This window comes from Anabrus simplex, chromosome 1 (genome assembly GCF_040414725.1).
Source record: "Anabrus simplex isolate iqAnaSimp1 chromosome 1, ASM4041472v1, whole genome shotgun sequence".
In the NCBI taxonomy this organism is placed as follows: domain Eukaryota; kingdom Metazoa; phylum Arthropoda; class Insecta; order Orthoptera; family Tettigoniidae; genus Anabrus; species Anabrus simplex.
Window position 1 is genome coordinate 970,267,401 of NC_090265.1, and position 21,681 is coordinate 970,289,081.

The 21,681-nt window shown below is 36.4% G+C and overlaps 1 protein-coding gene across 6 annotated transcripts in view; it reads left to right on the forward strand.

Annotated features, from left to right (window-relative positions):
- LOC136857838 (protein sel-1 homolog 1) overlaps positions 1-21,681 on the forward strand; it is a 275,191-nt gene that overhangs the window by 158,671 nt on the left and 94,839 nt on the right. For all 6 annotated transcript variants that reach the window (XR_010858566.2, XM_067136810.2, XM_067136809.2 and 3 more), the window contains one exon: positions 4,096-4,244. Coding sequence is in view for 5 of the 6 variants with exons in the window: in XM_067136810.2 (XP_066992911.2) it covers positions 4,096-4,244 (149 nt within the window). In the remaining variant the exon portion in view is untranslated. The remainder of the gene's footprint in view (positions 1-4,095; positions 4,245-21,681) is intronic.

Sequence of the window (21,681 nt, forward strand, 5' to 3'; positions counted from 1 at the left end):
AGGCCGTATCAATCATCTAGACTGCCGCCCTTGGAACTTCCGAAAGGCTTCTACCCCCCTTTCGATGAACCATTCGTTAGTCTGGTCTCTCAATAGATACCCATCCGATATGGTTGCACCTGGGGCTCGGCTATCTGCATCATTGGGGCACTCAAGCCTCCCCACCACGGCAAGGTCACATGGTTCGCAGAGGAGGAAGAAAAAGATACTCTAGTATATGTTACATAGCGTCATTTAGAGAGTAGACCTCTACAACATATTTGACATCAGATGTGCCAATATCCTAGAGCAGAGGTGTTCAGTTATTTTTCCCTGGGGTCCAGACTGATGGTAATATTGCAGTAGAGGGAGCTCTTGGGTCCAAATATTTGGTTGAATAAGACAGGTGCCGGTCTTGCTTATGTTGATTGATTACTCTGTATAATAATTATAGAAAAAAAGTTAATACTGTGTATAATTGTATCAGCACTGTAACCTATTTCCCTGCATTTTTTAAATTTCAACTACTGTAGTGGAGTGTTGACATACAATACATTCACATACAAACAAAATATTAGATTAATGATATTTTATATTCAGTGTTCTTACATACGTTTGAGATATATAATTCACTCACTCAACCTCATTAATGAGGGAAATGGCATGTCTTGTTTTCTGAAAATTTTCAAAATTTTGAAGCCTGAAGTTCCAGCAATGCTTTAAGCAGTCCTCAAGTGTTCATTAATAATTCTGGATGTGAAATTATTTTTCACAAAATTAATATTGAAAAACATACTTTCAAATATGTTGACCCAGACATAGTCGGCATATGTTTTCAAAACATGCACTAAGTTAGAGTAAGAATCTCTATCAAAAGAGAATCAAAAGGATGCAATATCTTTCCCAGCTCTTTCTTCTCTTATCTGCAGCTGTAATTCTGCCGTGTCAAAGTTCCACAATTCAGTTGCTTTAGTAATTCATTCTCCTCGAGAGTCAACGGAAAATCTTTTTTCCACAGCATGATAGTCTTCCAATTTGTTGAATTTCATGAATCGTTAATCACATCCTCTCTTCAGTAGTTACAAAAAAATCTGAAATTTATTGCGACAAACCTACAAGATACTGAAGGAAGTTTGGGAAAATAAATTCTTTCCTCCAAGTCTTCAATTAAGAGATAAGTAAGCTGTAGCATGCTCTGCACAATAATTAAAAAATAACACTAACCACTAACTGAAACAGAGAAGAGGCTGCATGGAGAGAAACTGAGTAAACAGTCACTGCAATCTTTGGAGCAAATAGAAAACCTGTTCACTCTCATACCTTCATAATACTGTACTGCCATCTATGGAGCAGGGGACGTATAAGTTGTGCTTAACTCACTAAAATATTTTTACTGTATTAATTGTGATTTGTTCTCTTTCTGACATCGTACACACCGTGCATGTCTGGGAAACACGGCATCAGGGTCCAGATCTGGACCGGAGTCTGCCATTTGAAGACCCCTGTTCTAGGGAATTTTTTGGAACTCTCCCTACCTTGTCGTCCTCAGCAATGTTGTTGCACTCTTAAGCATTAAACTTCATGATGATCCGTACTGAAGAGCAATTACAAATGTGAAAGCAACAGCTAAAAGGTTTCCACCTGTTCATTACTATATTTGTTACTTATAACAATAATTACCTAGATTCAGGACTAGTTTCAGTCTCTCTAGAGACCATCTTGAGCCAAAATTGTCATACCTGCCAACTTTCCTGATTTAGGCGGAAGACTCGAGATTTTCGACAGTTTTCCCCACCTACCAATTTTTCTATTATTCCTCCCGATTTTAACTTATTTTTTGGTGAACTTCAAACATTTGTTTTCAAATCCCCTCCATTTCAGCTTTTTTACGCCAGTGGCCGGAAGTCCTTCGCTCATTGGCCGCTTTCAAATGAAATATCGACGTGTATTAATGCGAGAAGTGTGCACAAATATGCTATGTTTATTGAAACCTGTATATCGCGACGCGTATATCGATTGTCAATCTCTTGTTCTCGCGTGCTGTGTTCGTGTTCATTCACATTAGTCTAGTCGATTCTAGAGGCTAGTCTCTAGATATGGGAGTCATTTTTAGTAATTTAGTGGAAGAATTTCAATGATAATGACTAGTGACTTTTCTGGAGATTTTAGGAGCCATTTGGAGACGATTCTGACTAATTGTAATTAATCTCAGTATAAATATAAAGAGTTTTGTCTGTACATTGCTCAGAATTTAAAAAGAATGATATTTCCGTACCGGTCATGGCCACAGTAACAGTTTTAATTTTCCATAATTTCTGTCTCTATGTATATACGCTTACCACGAGAAAATGGCTGAAGAGAATTTAATGAAAATCAGTATCGGGAAAATCGGTCGGGGAATAAGTCGCTGCAATCTAGGCCATGAATAATTTTATTCACGCTGAGCAAAATGGTTGTTTAGGAGAAGGCCTAAAATTGAATTTGCCAATATTTGTTAATATTGGCCCTTTAAAAAGGTGAAAAATGAGAGTATCCTCCTAATTCAATACAATAAATATTCAGTCATTAGACGGAGTAAACAAATTCAAACATGTTTCAGCTCGTTTGAGCCATCTTCAGTGAAAAATTAGGGGAGATTTGAAATAATTAGCACAAATATACAATATTGACCAATATTGTATATTTGTGCTAATTTTGTTTCCGTCTAGGCTCTCTTTTGTTTGTTTTTTCATTTGCTCCTTCATTATGTTTTTTAGCATTTTTTCAACTTATATTGTGTAAATTATTTCAAATCTTCCCTCATTTTTCACTGAAGATGGCTCAAACGAGCCGAAACATGTTTGAATTTGTTTACTCCGTCTAATGACGGAATATTTATTGTATTGAATTAGGAAGATACTCTCATTTTTCACCTTTGTAAAGTGAAAACCGTCAATACGGAATGATTCTAATATCTTGTAATATTGGCCCTATCGATAAATACTACATAACTTAAGTTATATTAAATTTCCTATCGTTTATGTCTTATACATTTTTACTGTACCGGCTATGATAACAGAGATATTCATGAATTTGGATTTTTGTTGCTAAGTCCATATCAGCGCCAAGGTACGAGAAAATGGGTGAACAGAATTGAATGAAAATCAGTATGTAAAGTTGGGTAATAACGAACTAGAGACTATGCTATACATAATTTTATTCACCCTGTTTGAAATGGTAGTTTAGGGGAAGGTGTCAAAAGTTTAATTCTTAATCACCTATCTTATTGGTCATATCGAAAAGTACAATATAACAAAAGTTATAGAGAATACAAGCTCCGATTATTTATGTCTTATTCATATTTACCGTACCGACTATAATAATATTGGTGGTGATGGTGATTCAATTGTGAAGATTATAAGAATGAGAAAAAGTTGCGAAGGAACGATCGCTTGAATAATAACACAAGAGGAAGTCATGAAAGAAAGGATGACTCACTTTACATTAGGTGCTCTAATGTCACAGAATTGGAAGATAACTAAATGTGAAGGTCTACAATATAGAAAGCTCATAAAATTGATCAACAATAACATTACATTGACCATTGTTTCTTGTGATGTGCTTTGTGTATTGTGCTGCCATTTATCTTCGATAGATGGGATTACTGCTGCATATCGAGTATAACAGCCTGCCTGAATATTCCTACCACTGCTATCCCAACATGCATACATGTGAGAGAGAGAGAGCTAAGGAGCTAGACTATACGTTTTCTTCCAGTATCTTAACATATAGGTAAATTTAACATTGTTTAATATTTATCAAGAATCAGCATATCAACACCAGACTCGTGGAATTAGAGAGAGCTATCTCATTGATTAGCATAAGGGATAGTCTGTAGTAGAGTGAAATTGTGGAATGGACATTAATTTACTAATTGTTTGTCTTTTGGAGATATTTCACATAATAGTCAAGTTATTGCATGTGTCAATGAATGAAAAACTAATTTTGCTTTTTAACGCTCTTCTTTTTCCATGTGAGTTGTATGAACAGTGTGATCAGTTATTTCTCTTTGAGTCCCCTCCTCCATTCTTCCTCTTAGACGAGTCAGAAGTTTGATTAATATTATTTTCTTTCCAGGAGGATTGGGTGTCCAAAGAGATTATAAATTGGCCATAAAGTACTTCAATCTTGCATCACAATCTGGGCATGTATTAGCATTCTACAATCTTGCACAGATGCATGCCACAGGAACGGGCATGATGCGATCCTGCCTCACTGCTGTCGAAGTAAGTGGATTAAGATTTATACGTTTACTTTTTATTAATAAAGTACATTCATTCAAGCCAGAGGAGGAAAAGTTGAAAACTATCTAGTAGTACTGAGACCGGCACATTGACTGAATGGGCATTTACGTTTTCTCCTATCCTCTGATATGCTGTCAGCACAATTTATACCTAAACCTTGTTGTGTTCTACCCTGAAGTTACCAAGAAACTATCTTCATTAGAATAAATACAGCAAGCACCCTTCTCCAAGGTGTTCATACCAGGTGTCCACAATTAAAGTTATGGTATTCAGTGAGGTACAGCACTGTCTGTAATGATTGTAGGAGTCTGAAATTTTGTAGATACCGGTATGCTAAATGCGTTCGCAAATTATCCCACAAAAACCATGAGTTCCAAGTTTTGCCACCAGGCGCAAATATGGTGCTGTAAGCGGTCAGAACATGCAGTATTCCCTAACTCTGACGTCAAAATGTTCTTCCAGGAGAATTGCGTTGTCATTTCCTTGGTTGTTGCTTGGTGATGCATGTTGATTGCTTTTGTGTAGTAAATCTTCATTGTAACCTAAGAAAGTTGCACTTTTCCATGTGAAAAGTAATACCTATTGGGAAGAGAGACCGTGCACTATTAGTGAAGTTGTTATCAGAATGACAGCAATAGCATCGCTGCATTGCAGGAATATCGCCGACAGAAGCAGTAGAGAAGAGGTCAATAATGGGCTGAAGAAAATGATTAAGAAATTTGATGAAACAGGTGAATTAGGTGTTGCGGCAGGGAGAGGACTGTGGCCCATCCCCATAGATGTTGTTGATTAACCCTCCGAGTGAGAGTCCACACACTTTATTATTTTTTGGTATCGCAGGCAAACAAAGCAAGGCAGAACGGGCTGCCTTCTTGTAGCTTCCTTCTGCAACAATACAAAGGCCGTGACGTTGTGAGAATATCTCAGTAATCACCGAGCCGTTGATTAGAGACGTTTATATCGTCAACTGCAGACTTGGTGTCTCAGTCCACAGGTGTGTATTGGTGACTTGTTAATCGTACTCACTCTTTTTGGTAAGTCATCCCTTCTTCCATTATTATTTATTATAAAATTACATTCTTTTATTAAGTACAAGTGTAGTAGTGGGCACATTTTGACATATTTTCTACTTGTGATTATTTACAGTGGGATAAACACAATATTACAAAATGAGCTATGAATAATGATTTTGCGTTCTCTTTCCAGGGAGTTACTGCGATTTATTCAGAGAGTTATGGATCAAATCGAGCAGTGGTTGGACAACGATGAAGTTGTTGCGAGTAATGACAGTGATCGGGACGTCGTAAACGATAATTATCATAATTCTAAGAGCGAAAAGTCCATGTGTGAAGAGGACATGACTGAAAGTGAGCAGTATGAAATGAAATGTATGTTGGAAAGGACAGGACCCAGTGGAATCATCGGCCTGTAATGAATTGTATTAGAAGGGTCAGGCAGACTGAACATGATATTATAAAACACTTGCCTGGAGTAGTACAAGTTGTCAAGAATGCTAAGATGCCAGTTGAAGCACTGCAATTGTTTTTTACCGACAAAATGCTACAAGAAATCGTAACATGCACAAATCATTACATATCAACGGTTAGTTCTAAATTCTCTTGACCCCAAGATGCAGCCGCTACCAATCTTGTTAATTTGAAGGCATGTTTAGGTCTTCTGTTCCTTGGTGGGGCACTGAAAGTATCCCACACGAATTTGCAAGATCTCTGGGAAACTGATGGTACAGGAATCGAGTATTTCAGCCTTACAATAGCATAAATCGATTCGTTTCTTGATGAAATGTTTGAAATTTGATGACATCAACTCCGAAACCAGCGTAAACTGACAGACAAACTCACTGCGGTGTGGTACTGAGCAGAAACGTTCATTGGTAACTGTAGGAAGCACTACAGTTTGTTGGAACTAGGTATGAAATGCTAGATGCATTTAGAGGTAGATGCGGCTTTCGTCAATACATTCCATCCAAGCTGGCTAAGTACGGAATAAAGATTTTTGCACTTGCTCATGCTAAGATTATTATACAAGTAATATGGAGAAGGGCGTGTAGAATAAAAATTTTTAGATTGAGGGGATTACTGATAACCCACTCCAAAGGTTAGTTAGGATAGTCGTCATCTTCCTCCTATACGTGTTGAATCCAGATCAAAAGGGATGTGGACATCTCCGTGAAATTTTGCAAGTCATAATATGATGCCTTATCCGTGATGAACTCGTGCTAAGATGAAATGAACTTACAAATTTGCACTTCACTTTTGCAAAACGATCACCTCGAACTTGTTCGATATCAAACATCATGAGTACAATTGTACAGTGCCTTATAAACTGTAGCTGATAAATACGTGTGTATTAGTGCTTCATAAACTGCATCTGACATATATAAACTTTATATTTTTACCTGTGCATCTTTCAAGGCACAGTACTCCCTAAAGATTTTAGTGCTTCACTATCAGCAACCTACAGAATTCTTTATACTTCACAATTTATTTATCTGTGCATTGTATTACACCTATTTGTGATTGGCTGATGATGTCCAAAAATACCGGTCAAAACTGGTACCAATTTTAATTAAATAGGAATGTAAACTTGCACTTCTTATTTAATAGTATTGAAAGATTGAACCATTTTATACTTTTTTTAAACTTATTAGTAAACTCACCTCAATATGGAACAATATGAAATTCTTATCTCTTAATATGGTTTGATTATCGCTTGAACTTGAAAATATAAATTTTATCAAAATCTCCATTTGAATTCAAAGTACTCGTACAAAAAAGATCTTGTCATAATGTAGACAAATGATATGCTGGAATTATGGCAATTTATTACAACATGATTTCACTTAAGTGAAAAAATAAGTAGAAAAAGAAACATTAATAGATCTTCTGACCCTCCCCTGCCATGTGGTCATGGTCGTCTCCACGATTTGTACCTCATTGCGGTCCCTTTTGGAATTTCTTTACGATGTTTATTACCCTTCAGCTCTCCTCCAAGATTTAAGTTTCCATCTTGGGATTGAAAAGGGTTGTTGGTAGATTAGTCGTCATCTTCCTTCTATACATGTCGAATCCGGATCAGAAGGGATGTGGACGTTTCCGTGAAGTCTTGCAAGTCATAATATGATGCCTTATCCTTGATAAACAAGTGCTAAGATGAAATGAACTTTCAAATTTGCACTTCACTTTTGCAAAACGATCACCTCGGACTTGTTCGATATCTAACATCATGAGTAACATGAGGTGATTGTAACTTAATTTTGTACCTTGACACAAGATAACCTCTTTGTTGAAATATATACAGTATGTATATCTGATTTCCACTTTGCATTATAAACTATTAATGTTCAGACACACTCAAATTCAACATTATGAACCACATAAAATAAACTGTAGGTTGACCATGTGTCAAGGATTGACACGCACATGGCACACTTTGTACTGAATACATATAAAAGAAAATGTAGCTTGACCATATTTCAAGAATTGATATGCACATATCATACTTTTAAAATAAATGCACATTGTTTCATTGGCAAAAATCACTGGACATACATACATACATACGTGCATCATCATCAGACCGTTATGCCTTTCAGCATTCAGTCTGCAAGCCTCTGTGAATTTGCTAAACGTTGCCACAATCTTCTATTAGGCAACTAGTACCATGGCCTCATTTAGTTCTATACCTCTTATCTTTATTTCGTTAGAAACTGAGTCTAACCATTGTCATCTTGGTCTCCCTCTACTTCTCTTACCCTCCATAACAGAGTCCATTATTCTCCTAGGTAACCCATCCTCCTCCATTTGCCTCACATGGCCCCACCACCGAAGCCGGTTTATGCATACAGCTTCATCCATGAAGTTCATTCCTAAATTAGCCTTTATATCCTCATTTCTGAGAGCCCTCCAGCCATTGTTCCCACCTATTTGTACCAGCAATCATTCTCGCTACTTTCATGTCTGTTACTTCTAATTGAAGAATATGATATCCTGAGTCCACCCAGCTTTCGCCCCCATAAAACAAAGTTGGTCTGAAAACAGGCATTCCGGGAGCATACTTCCTTCTTACAGAATACTGTTGATTGCAACTGCGAGCTCATTGCATTAGTTTTACTGCATCTTGATTTAATCTCACTTACTATATTACCATCTTGGGAGAACACACATCCTAAATACTTGAAATTATCTACCTGTTCCAGCTTTGTATTACCGATGTGACGTTCAATTTTGTTGAATTTCTTACCTACTGACATCAATTTAGTCTTCGAAAGGGTAATTTTCATACCATACTCATTGTACGTATTTCGAAGCTCCAAGACATTAGATCGCAGGTTTCGGCACAATCTGCCATTAAAACAAAGTCGTCATTGGATGTCACAGCCATGATTGCATCTGCTGGATGGCAGCACAACCTATGATGATGTCAGCATAGACCAGACTGCTTACTAAATTTCCACCTAACTGAATCCCTCCCTGCTACTGTACCACTTTTCGGCAGATGATCCATGTAAACTACAAACAACAAAGGTGAAAGATTACAGCCTTGTCTAACTCCTGTTAATTACTCTGAACCAAGAAATCATTGTACCATCAATTTGCACTGCAGCTCAATTGTCAACATAAATGCCTTTGATTGATTTTAATAATCTACCCTTGATCCCATAGTCCCCCCAGTATGGTGAACATCTTTTCCCTCAATACCCTGTCATATGCTTTCTCTAGATCTAAGAAACATAAAAACTGTCTATTCCTCTCATAGCATTTTTCAGTTACCTGGTGCATACTGAAAATCTGATCCTGACAGCTTCTCTGAGGTCTGAAACCACACTGGTTTTCATCCAACTTCCTCTCAACCACTGATCGCACCCTCCCTTGCAAAATGCCAGTGAATACTTTGCCTGGTATACTAATCAGTGACATACCCCGATAGTTGTTGGAATCCCTCATGTTCCCTTGCTTGTAGATAGGTGCAATTGCTGCTTTTATCCAATCCGAAGGTACCTTACTAACACTCCATGCTAATCATACTACTCAATGAAGCCATTTCATCCCTACCTTCCCACTATAATTCACTATTTCAGTTCTAATTTCATCTATTCCTGCTGCAATATGAAAATGGAGTTTATTTACTACCTTTTCCACTTCCTCAAATGTAATTTCACAAAGATCATTTTTCTCCTCCCCATGAGCTCCGTTGTTTGTGACACCAGCATGAAGATTTCCTTTTATGTTGAGGAGATTTTCAAAATATTCCCTCCACCTGTCCAGTGATTCCTTGGGATCTATTATGAGTTCACCTGAATTACTCAAAACACTGTGCATTTCCGTTTTCCCTCCCTTCCTAACATTCTTTATTGCTGTCCAGAAAGGTTTCTCTACTGCTTGACCTAGCCTTTCTGGGTTATTACCAAAATCTTCCTACGACTTCTTTTTGGATTCAACAACTATTTATTTCGTTCTGTTTTTTTCATCTACGTACAATTCCCTGTCGGCACCCCCAAGATGTTCGCTTTTCCCCATCTTTACACGCAGTTGTTCCTAGGCATTCCCTTGCTGTTTCTACTACAGCATCCCTGTATGCCACCCATTCTCTTTCTATATCCTGAACCTGCTTACTGGCCACTGTTCGGAACTTCTCACTAATTATATCCATGTACTTCTGTCGAATTTCTTTGTCCTTTAGTTTTTCTAACCCTTATCCATTTGCAGACAGATTCCGCTTTCTCTATTCCAGGCCTAGAGACAATAGTTCACTATAGATCAGATCGTGGTCTGTTTCATCGAAAAATCCCCGATAAACCCAAACATTCCTAACAGATTTCCTGTATTCAAAGTAGGTTAAGATATAATCTATTATGGATCTGGTACCCCTACCCTCCCATGTGTAGCTGTGAATAGCCTTATGCGTGAAGAATGTATTTGTAATTGCTAAACTCATACTAGCACAGAAGTCAAACAAACTCTTCCCATTCCTATTAGCTTCTACATCTTCCCCACATTTACCAGTCACCCTTTTATGTCGTTCTATTTCCAGCTCTCACATTGAAATTGCCCAATAGCACTATCCTATCCTTGCTGTTGACCCTGACTACGATGTCACTCATGCTTCATAAAACTTGTCAATTTCATCTTCATCTGCACCCTCACATGGTGAATACACTGAGACAATTCTCGTCCTAATTCCTCCAATTACCAAATCTACCCACATCATTTGCTCATTTCCGTGCCTAACAGAAACTATGTTGCATGCAATAGTATTCCTGATTAACAGCCCTACTCCAGAGTCTGCCCTTCCCTTTTTAACAGTCGTCACATACACTTTATAATCTCCTGTCTCTTCCTTGTTATATCCCCTTACCCGAATATCACTTACTCCTAGCACATCCAGGTGCATCCTCTTTGCTGACTCAGCCAGTTCTATCTTTCTTCCATAAGCCTCATTAATATTGATAGCTTCCCATCGAATTCCATTTTGTTCGCAAGTTGTTTCCAAGGAGCCCCTCGCCTGCCAAATAGGAGTGGGATCCATTAACTCCCATAGGTCCAAGGCTTGCTTAAAATTTTCTGAGCTCGGTAAACTCTTGAAGCATTGTGCTACCCTACTTACAAGTGAGGATCTATCCTCTAACAGGTTAAAAACCACCGATGGATTGTATAGCTCTAGCCGCCTGAGCACAAGGAGGGCCATGACTCAGAATATGTCTGAGGTGCCCATTCCCATTCCGTAGCAACTGGTATCCCGACTATCAGGACCACTTACTAGGCCACTCAACTGTTGCCCATGGTTCACGAACTAGTACGTGACTACAGAAACCCTCACAATGAACCCTAATTTTGTGCTACTTCTCTGTGTTTGGCAGTTCATTCTAAGTAACTCACATTAATGTCCCAAGATGCCCTATTCAGATTTGCATGGGCTTCTGCTGTTGTTCTTCAAGATTACTGTTCAATTTAACAATTTAACAAATACTTCCAACACAGTTACACAACTATAGCATTTGCATGCTCGCATTAGTGTGGGTTAATGTTCAAAATCCAAGCGACGTGGTAGAAACTACTATCTGTACACCTTTTCTGGATAGATTTACACCCTGGTGCTGAATTGGTCGACCTCGGCAATCTTCGAGATTCGTACTGGCAACCTTTGAAACACAAACTATGAATCGCTTATGCATCGCTGTGCGACATCTGGCGTGCACTTTACGTACTAGTACTGTTGTTATTTACACAGCAAAGCCAAACTATAGAATTCACTATAGGAATAAGATTTGCATCAAGAAATGTTATATAATGTTATATAATGTGTGTGACACAGTTGTTGGCTTAAGATAACAAAGGTTTAGCAAAATTCATATCGATCGATCATATTATCGATTCAGTTCATATTTCATTTCAATTCAGTTGGCAGTACTACTGGAACCGAAATTGCTCCCTCCTTACTCCTCAAACCCATACACAAATCTATCGATAAAAAGTGCGCAGATAGTACTGTCTCAAACAAAGTAAGTTCATGAACACTTGTTTAAAACTTATCTAACTTCATTGCAACAACCTTCTCAAGATTTCGAACAACTGACGGCGCAAAGGCGATGTTCTGGAATGTAAAGAGAACAATGTTCTTCTCCGCGCCATTTTATTCTCCTGCATGTTGTCCAAAGATGACAGGCAGAAAGATTTATTTATTTATTTATTTATTTATTTATTTATTTATTTATTTATTTATTTATTTATTTATTTATTTTTTATTTATTTGTTTGTTTATTGGTGACAAAAGGTCCCATGAGCCTCTGGCTCGTGATAGGGACAGTACAGTACATACTTTTCTTAAGGCGACACAATAATTACATTTCATATACTGCAGCTTTTTCAGTAAAGTGACAAGTACATTTTTCGATAAGTAAGACATAGCTGTTGTTTTTTTAACTTGTTGGCATCATAGTTATTCAGAAGTATATTCAGATATTGCACGGCTGTAAGATATTAAATATGGACAATATACCAATGTATTAATTTAAGTTATATAGAAGTTATATTAAGATATCTGTATAAGAATAATATTCCTTCATTTTTTTCTTAAAACATTTAACCGATTTAGAGTTCTTTATGACAGGAGGCAACCCATTATATTCCCTAAACATTGATGATTCTATGCCTTTTAGTCCATACTTTATACTGAATTAGAGTGGGAGGGATTTATCCTTAATGATCCTCTAGTTTCATATCTGTGAATTTCACTAAAATGGGAGTAGTTAACAGCACAGTTGGTTAATTTCCTGTCTAGCTTATACATAAACACTGATGATGAAAATTCAATTTGTTTATGGAATGGCAGAATATTTGACTCTGCCAAACTTCATTTGAGAGTATGAGGAAGGGAAATCCATACATGATTTTGATGGCTCTTTTTTGTAGGATTTCCAAATTATCAACATAATCCTACATATTCTCCAAATGAAGCTCATGTATGTTAGATGTGGCTGGATTGTTGCATAATATATACACTTCAAGTGTTGGTGAGAGAAATTACTGTATCTTAATTTGTGCATTATTCCTATCAAAGGGGTAATTTTGCTGATTACATAATCAATATGGCTTTTCCAAGAAAGTGTTGAGTCTATATTATACTAAGGTACATAGCTGAGTTGACTCTCTCTCTTACTTGGTCCTTTAGGGTAACAGTGTTAGCCGCTGTGATCTTGTGGGCTGTTTTATGAAAGATTAAGTATTTTGTTTTAGTCACATTTATGATCATTTTTGACTTAAATCCCAGTCTGATAACTTGTTCAAGTCACAATTTATATCTTCCATAATTTTTGTTTCACTTAGTCCTTACCGGGCGAGTTGGCCGTGCGCGTAGAGGCGCGCGGCTGTGAGCTTGCATCCGGGAGATAGTAGGTTCGAATCCCACTATCGGCAGCCCTGAAGATGGTTTTCCGTGGTTTCCCATTTTCACACCAGGCAAATGCTGGGGCTGTACCTTAATTAAGGCCACGGCCGCTTCCTTCCAACTCCTAGGCCTTTCCTATCCCATCGTCGCCATAAGACCTATCTGTGTCGGTGCGACGTAAAGCCCCTAGCACTTAGTCCTTTATAAGTTACAAGATATCATCAGCAAATAATTTACATTTTCCCTTTATTGTTAAAGATTGTATGTCATTAACATAAATCAAAAATAGAATAGGACCTAGCACCGAGCTCTGCGGTACTCCCGTTTTTGTTTATTGCTTAGAACTTTTAGTATCATTAATCATCTCATATTGTGTTTGGTTTGATAAATAATTTTGGAACCATTTGTTTGCTAAACCCCTAATTCCTGCTATTTTTAACTTGTTCAGAAGTATTTTGTGGTCAACCAGGTCAAATGCTTTTTTAAGATATACGAGTACCCTTGCTGCTAATTTATTTTCATATAAGGTCTTTTGAACATCTATCACTGTATCAAATATGGCATCAGTTCCTCTATTTGGGAGAAACCCATATTGATTTTTGGAAAAGTAATTAGTTTTACATAGAAAATTTACCAATCTAATTTTTACTACCTTTTCTATGAGCTTACCAATTGCGGATACTGTACTAATTGGCCTGTAATTGGATGGATCTGTATTATCTTCTGATTCGAAGATAGGTACAATTCTGGTACATTTGAGTAATTGGGTTTATTTCTCCACTGATAATTGATCGGTTAATAATTTCCACAATATATGGCACAAAACTTTCAACACAGGTTTTTAATATGACATTGGTTATTTTATCTTCTGTTAAATTATTTTTATTTTTTAGAGAAGTGATAATTTTGAGCACTTCACATTCATCAGTTGGAGACATGAAAATACTAATAGTTTGACTTTCAGCTGTTGTGCTGCCATAAACTTGCTCACCTTCAGAAAGGCCTTTTCTTATGTTTTCAGTTACGTTAACATATAGTTCACCGGGCGAGTTGGCCGTGCGCGTAGAGGCGCGCGGCCGTGAGCTTGCATTCGGGAGATAGTAGGTTCGAATCCCACTATCGGCAGCCCTGAAAATGGTTTTCCGTGGTTTCCCATTTTCACACCAGGCAAATGCTGGGGCTGTACCTTAATTGAGGCCACGGCCGCTTCCTTCCAACTCCTAAGTCTTTCCTATCCCATCGTCGCCATAAGACCTATCTGTGTCGGCGCGACGTAAAGCCCCTAGCAAAAAAAAAATCAAACATATAGTTCATTTAGATTATTGCATATGTCCTCTGTGCTTGTAATGCTGACATCATTTACCACCAGATGGCTGATTCCATGTTTATGTCCAAGCTTCCTATTTAACACTTCATTGCCTACATACAATGTTTTGTTTTTGCAATTCTGTAATCTTTGTTCATAATACCTTTTTGTAACTCTCTTTTTAATTTGGTTACTTTCTTACTGATTCTTTTGTTTTCAAAAATAGTGAGTCTTTGATCTGAATAAGTGTTAGTAATTCTTGGGTAACCCAAGGTTTTAGAGGAATGTCTTGGCGTTCTTTCCTTTTATTGAAATGAAGCTGGTTTCAATTCCCTTGCTAATATACTCGATACATTTATTATTAATAAGTGTTTATGTCCATTTCCTCATTGTTAAATTTATTTTGTAGGATATACTGATTTAATTTGTTGTCATTTACAAATTACTTGCCACTATCTTTGATTATTGGTACATCTAGAACTGTTTCTTCACTAGAAATTTTACATACCAGTAGGTAGTGATCACTTAAGTTATTTGTTATATGAATACATTACATTTTTTACTACTGTTTGTGCCCAGCATGTGATCAATTAATATGGAGGTTGTTTTCAATACTAGAGTTGGGTATTTGTTATTACATGTTATATAGCGTTAAGTTATTAAATTGTCTTACAAAGTTCTGTTTCTGGAGGTTGAGATGTATCGCTTCCCAGTATTACCGCGTGGTTCAAAGAACACATCTTGAAGACAACACATGCGCCTGGTAAACATCGGGATGGATCCACAAACGTGACCATTTAGAGTACATAACCTCCCTCGTCGGAATACTTTTTAATTAGACATTGTTAAAATTTACTGTTAATCATTCTTACGATGTTTCCTCTTCTCTACTGATAATGAAGTTTGAGATTAAAAGCATGGTAAATTCCTTCTTCTCTTCTATTCAAATGAACTAATTTACAAGCTCCATCCATCAAGTCTTATACAGTCTGATCCAAGGCACGGACCAAATTTGCTCCAGAACTTTTCATACCAAATGGCAATCTCTGAAAGCAGTAGGTGATATTATCAAACATAAATCCTATATAAATCATTGTTTCATCATCCATCTTAATATGAAAGTAACTTGATCTCATGTCCATCGTTGAAAAATATTTGACCCCTGAATTTTCATATCACCTTTCTAATGGGTGGCGGTCTATCATATTCAATGACAAGTCGGCCATTGAGATTTCTGGCATCCAGACAAATCCTCAAATTACCATCAGGTTTTACAACAACTGTCAATGGATTAATATATTGCATAACTTGCTTAGAATTTTATCATGTTCCATTTCTTGAATAATTTTCCTTACTTGATCCTTATTTCTCTGCAGTAGGATATGGCTTCCTTAAGTATGAAGTATTCGTAACTTGCAATTTATATCCTTTAATTTTTTACTAGGTTAGTATCGAATACTTCCTTATATCTAATAAAGTTCTCATCAGGATTTTCTCTTGTGGTTCATTCAATTCTGTTTCATTGATTTTTCTCTTGGTTGTTTGCAGAATGTCATCTTCATCTTGAATCTCCTCTAAATCATTATCCAAGGTCTTTTCCATGCTACTTCTATGGTTCATGCGAGTTTTTTCTCCTGGCATAATGTGATTTATGACCTCAGTCAATGCAGTTATATCCTTCCTGTCGTTGCTCTGATAATCATCCATCAGTTGAACTTTGTCTAACTGTGGGTATTCCAAATACTGTGCTTGTATATCGTTTAAATGTCATTGGAAAAATCAATAATCCTATTATATTTATTCAAAAAGTCAAATCCAATAATATGAATTGAACATTTGCCAATGTGATGAATATGTGTTCAAACTCCGTGTTACAATGATGATCTTAGTCAATATCTGCAATTTGCATTTCACGGATTTTTCAGGAATTATTCCTCTCACCTTGAGATTTGAAATTGGTAAGATCTTGATACCATCATGTTCCCTAATTTGTTTATAAAGATCTTCAGATATAACAGAGATCTCTGCTCCAGTATCAATTAACGCATGAGTAATTTAGATAGATAGATATTTATTTCAATAATTAATTCCAATGAGCCAAAGGCTCATACAGAGGAAATGTACAGTGAATAATATATTCAATGGCAGATCTACAAACTCTGAATACTTACAATGATATAATCAGGTGACTTAAACAGTAAAAGTAGAGACATCAATACAGAAAGTGTAAAAAATAAATATAAAATACCATTCTATAGTTCCTTAATTATACTAAGATACTTAAACTACTTAGTACTACAAGTGAGTAACAATGCAACAGGATTGACAAAGCGGGGCGAGTGTTTGTTTTAAACATTACATATTTATATTTCACCTATGAAGTATCTATTCCATAGATTTTCCTTTGCCTTTTGTTTGAAAGTTATTAAAGTAGGGGCAATTTTTACGTCAGCAGGAAGTTTGTTGTATGCTTGAATTGCTGAGGATTTACAACTGTTCTTCCTATATTTTGAAGAGTGGATGTGATACAAGGCCAAGTCATCTGCATGTCTAGTTTGATACCTGTGGTTGTCTGAATTGGTTATTAAAGTAGTGTTGTGAAATATTATGTTTCTTTTTATTTTATACATTAGTAAGACAGAATTAATCTCTGTAATTATGCTGAGAGGTGGAATTTTGGTCTGAGTGTATAGGTCTTTTACTGAGGTGTATAATGGTAAGTTAAATATGTTCCTTATTGCCCTGTTCTGTATCACCATTATTTCATTCAGGGAAGACTTTATACAATGTGACCAAATTACACATAAGTACTGCAAGTGGCTATGCACTAGTGCATAATAAGTTTGTAGGAGGAGGTGTTTAGGGATTAAATATCTAAGTCTCTTTAGTAACCCAGCAACTGGGGCGATTTTCTTAGTTATGTATTGAACGTGGTCATTTCAGGTCAGGTTCTCTTCAATAATTAATCCAAGATATTTCCCTTTATTTACTTTTTATATTTCTATATCATTTATGAGTAATTTATCACAATTTGAGTGAAGGATTTTTGTTTTGAAATAAGTATGTATTTAGTTTTCTGCAGATTCACTGTCAATTTGTTGCACTGGTACCAGTGTAAGAGAGTATGTCCTGCTGCATGTTTTCTAAAACTGTGTCCTTACTTTTGCCCGTATAGAAGATATTGGTGTCATCAGCGTATAATGTGATATAGCCATTTAGATCACATGAATAAATATAATTTATATAAATGAGAAATAAAACAGGACCTAGTATGGAACCTTGTGGGACACCATGGGTTACATACTTGGCAGAGCTCGAGTAATTATTCACGGTAACAAGTTGCTTTCGTCCTGTTAAGTAATTTCGAAACCAATTCAGCGCAAGGCCACGAATTCCAGCCTTTTCTAATTTTCTTAAAATAATACTATGATCAACAGTATCAAAAGCTTTGGTAAGATCAATAAATAAGCCTGCTGCGATGTTATTGTTATCTACGATGGATTGTAACATTGTAATGAGATCAACAGTAGCTACTTCGGTACTAGACCTCTCCATGAACCCATATTGCCCCTTATAGAAGAAATTATTTTTGTTTAGAAAAGCCAAAGGTCTTTTCTTCACAACAGTTTCCATAATTTTGGAAACAATTGATGAAATCAAGATTGGCCTATAATCACTTCGATTTAGTTTATTCCCTCCCGTAAGCACAGGGATCACTTTAGCTATCTTTAGTTTATTGGGTATTATACCGGTAGTCAGGGACCCGTTAATGATCTCTACGAGTAATCCTATTATAGGGTCCTTTGCTTTTTTTAATAGTGGGGTAGTAATGTCATCTATTCCGCAGCTATTCAAACTTTTAAGGTTAGATATGATTGACTTTACTTCTGCTACATCCGTTGGGTACAGGTAAAGGGATTCAAGATTAGTAAATTCACTGAAAGCCACAGTATTATGTTTAGGAATACTTAGAGCTAGGTTTTTGGCAATGTCTATAAAAAAGAAGTTGAATGAGTCACACAGAACCTGTTTATCAGTTATTACTTTGCCTTCAATTTCAAGCGTGGTACACGAGACATTCGTTACTTTTTTATTATGAATGATTTCGTTCATTAATTTCCATGTCTGTTTTGGATTGTTGTTACGAGATTTGAAAAGGTTTGAATAGTAGTCATGTTTGAGTCTTCTTTTTAGGTTAGTTACTGTATTTGTACAACCTGCAGTATTCTTGTCTCAGAAGCATGTTATTCTTGTGAGTTTTGCATGCAAGCAGTCTCGTCTCTTTATAAGGGTAAGAAGATCATTAGTAACCCAGGGAAATTTCCTAGGTTTGTTTATGCCCTTTAATGTTGTATTGTATTTATTAAGACAGCTCATATAATAGTCCTTTTGTCGTATTTGGTTAATGAATGAATCATACAATATATCTATTTGGCAACTGTTCGCATGATATGTATCTGACATGTGTAGACCTACACCAGTGTTCATGTAGGTATTGCACGATTCATTCTCCTGACACCTACTAGGTATTGCAGAAATATTAGAGTGAGGAGATGTTAGGTGAGTGTTTTGGTTTGGCCATAGCATGTCAGAAACTATTATGGTCACTTAAGTCATTATTAATATTTGATACTGTATAGCATAATTCAGAATTATTCACTGATATATTGTCAAGTAAGGTGCTAGCAGAGTCACTTATTCGAGTTGGATATGTTCTATTGCACAGAGCAAAACCATAGCAAGTTAGAAGATGGAGATACTTCCTTTTTAATTGCTCACTGGATAAAACATCAATATTGACATCACCTAGGAACAAACACAGCTTGTTAGGACTATTAGGCTGACTGAGAAATTGTTCAAGAGAACTCAAGAATGGAGTGGCATTATTCCGGTTAGGATTGTATCCAACAATAATGTTTATGTGATTGCAACCTTTCCTTTTGAACTGATATCTGAAAATCTCAATCCACAACAAGCTATGATTCAACTCACATTTTGATATCAAGTTTACTTTCCAACTATGCGATACGTAAATACCCACTCCACCTCCCTCTCTACCATCTCTGTGAGCAAATACACAATCATAATTCCTTAGATTATAGAATTTAGCTTCATTGCTAGTTATCCAAACTTCAGACACAACCACAATATCCACTTCACCAATGAGGAATAACAACAACTCAATATCGTCAAGCTTATTTCTCATACTTCTGGTGTTAAGGTACAAAATCCTAACCTCACTAAGTAAATTAACTGAAATTGAACTATGACACGAGTTCACGGTAATATCCAAGGGTTTCTGCTGAATGAAATCGTCCAAACAGTTGAATTTGACTTCATAGCAACCTAGAGGAAGTTTTGGGTATCCTGTTATAAGATTATTTAAAGTAGTCCTATCTGCAACCTCTCCAAAGGGTAAGGTTACAATTAATAGGTTTAAAGAAGAGAAAATGTTTGCTACCGTAATGCTTTCACCAAAAGTACTGTACACTAGGCATGTAAACATGTACGAAATTAAATTTGCAAGCACATAAATCACAGGAAATAAACAAACAGTTTAACCAACATGACTATTAAGAAAGGATAACCGGGAAGCGGCTGGGAACCATATCCAGGCGGAGGAAGGTATTGGTAACACTGAAGAAGCGAAGTCAATGTAATCCTAAACTTTACTTAACAAGTTAGATTTGATTTCATATATAAAGCAATAACCAAGATACAATTAAAATAATGACGGCATAATTTCAACAACCATTACAATTTACATGAGGGTAGCTTTTAGTAATTAAATTTATTTTACACCGGAACATCACACATGACGTTCCACTGTCGTGGCGTTACCTTTAAAAACCCAAAACAGTTCGAAATAAATAAAGGAAGGTAACGTTATACTAAAGTGAAGAGATACATCTAAGGAGGAAAAATAATTTACGTATAATCATGGAGCAGAGCATCTTCAGTGGGTAGCCCCCTCAAAAACACTTCTGAGAAAGGGTACCCGACCTAAAGATGAATATTCCATGATGAAGCGGAATTAATGAGATAGTCCCGAGAAAAATATTACTGATAAGGATTACTTCGAAAGGCGTATAACATTTAATTTACAAAACAACAAACGGGAACTATCTCTTAACAAGGTGAGGTGACTTACCGAAACAGCTAAGTCATAATTATAACATTTGGAAGCAGAAGGAAACACGGGTACGCTCCGGCAAGATAAATTAAATGAAACACTACATCTGAAACTGAATACCAGAAAAGTTAAAAAATAATAATCAGTGCTTACCGGATGGTGGGGCCCAGAAGACCCGTACCTTGGAAGGTGACCGTTCCCTTCAGTGGTCAAACAGAAAAGACGCCCTCGCAGAGCAAGGCTCCAGCGACAACGCTTCTCCCCGGAAATTATGAAATATTACCACGGCCAATGAGCGTACGATGATTTCCTTCACCTACCAATCACATTTCCTTTTATTTTCTCCAATAGGAGCGCAGAAAAAATAGTGCTGACAAGGAACATTTAGGAAGCCTCTAGAAAAATTACGAAATTTGTGCAACTTTACGAAACCGGAAATCTCCCACGCCGATGTGGCGCGTGTGGTACAGGATGCACCAGAATTACAATGACAATCAAATAATTTTAAAATCATATCGACTTCAAACAAATTAAACAATTCCAAAATTCACATACTGAGGAAAACCAAAACAAACAATTGAATAAATCCTTTACATACATAATTTATCGCCGTCTTCCGAGTCCAAATAATCAAATCCCAATAATCACAACATACTCCCCCCCTTTAATTTGGAGCACCGCTCCAAAAATAAAAATTTTGATCACAATTTTAGCAGTTCAGTTACAGCATAGTTTAGAAAATAACAAAACACCTTAAAAATAAAACGCTGAAAAACAAAGGAAAAGTGTCACTGAAAACAAAGGACATATAAGAATGTTCATTGAAACAGAAAGCACATAAAATATACACTAAAGAGATTTTAAAAAAATTTCTTTTTTTTTGTTCTTATGTTCGTAAAACACCACACTGAAATTATTTTCTTTAAAAAAATGAAACGTTCACTGAAAAAAAAATTTACACAAAATAAGAGACATCTTTTGGATTGAATTCTTGGTTTTTTCCAGTTTATTTACACTGTAGCACCACGAGTTCTTGCTGTTGATGTGACTGACGACGCGGCCACTGTCTTCAGCCT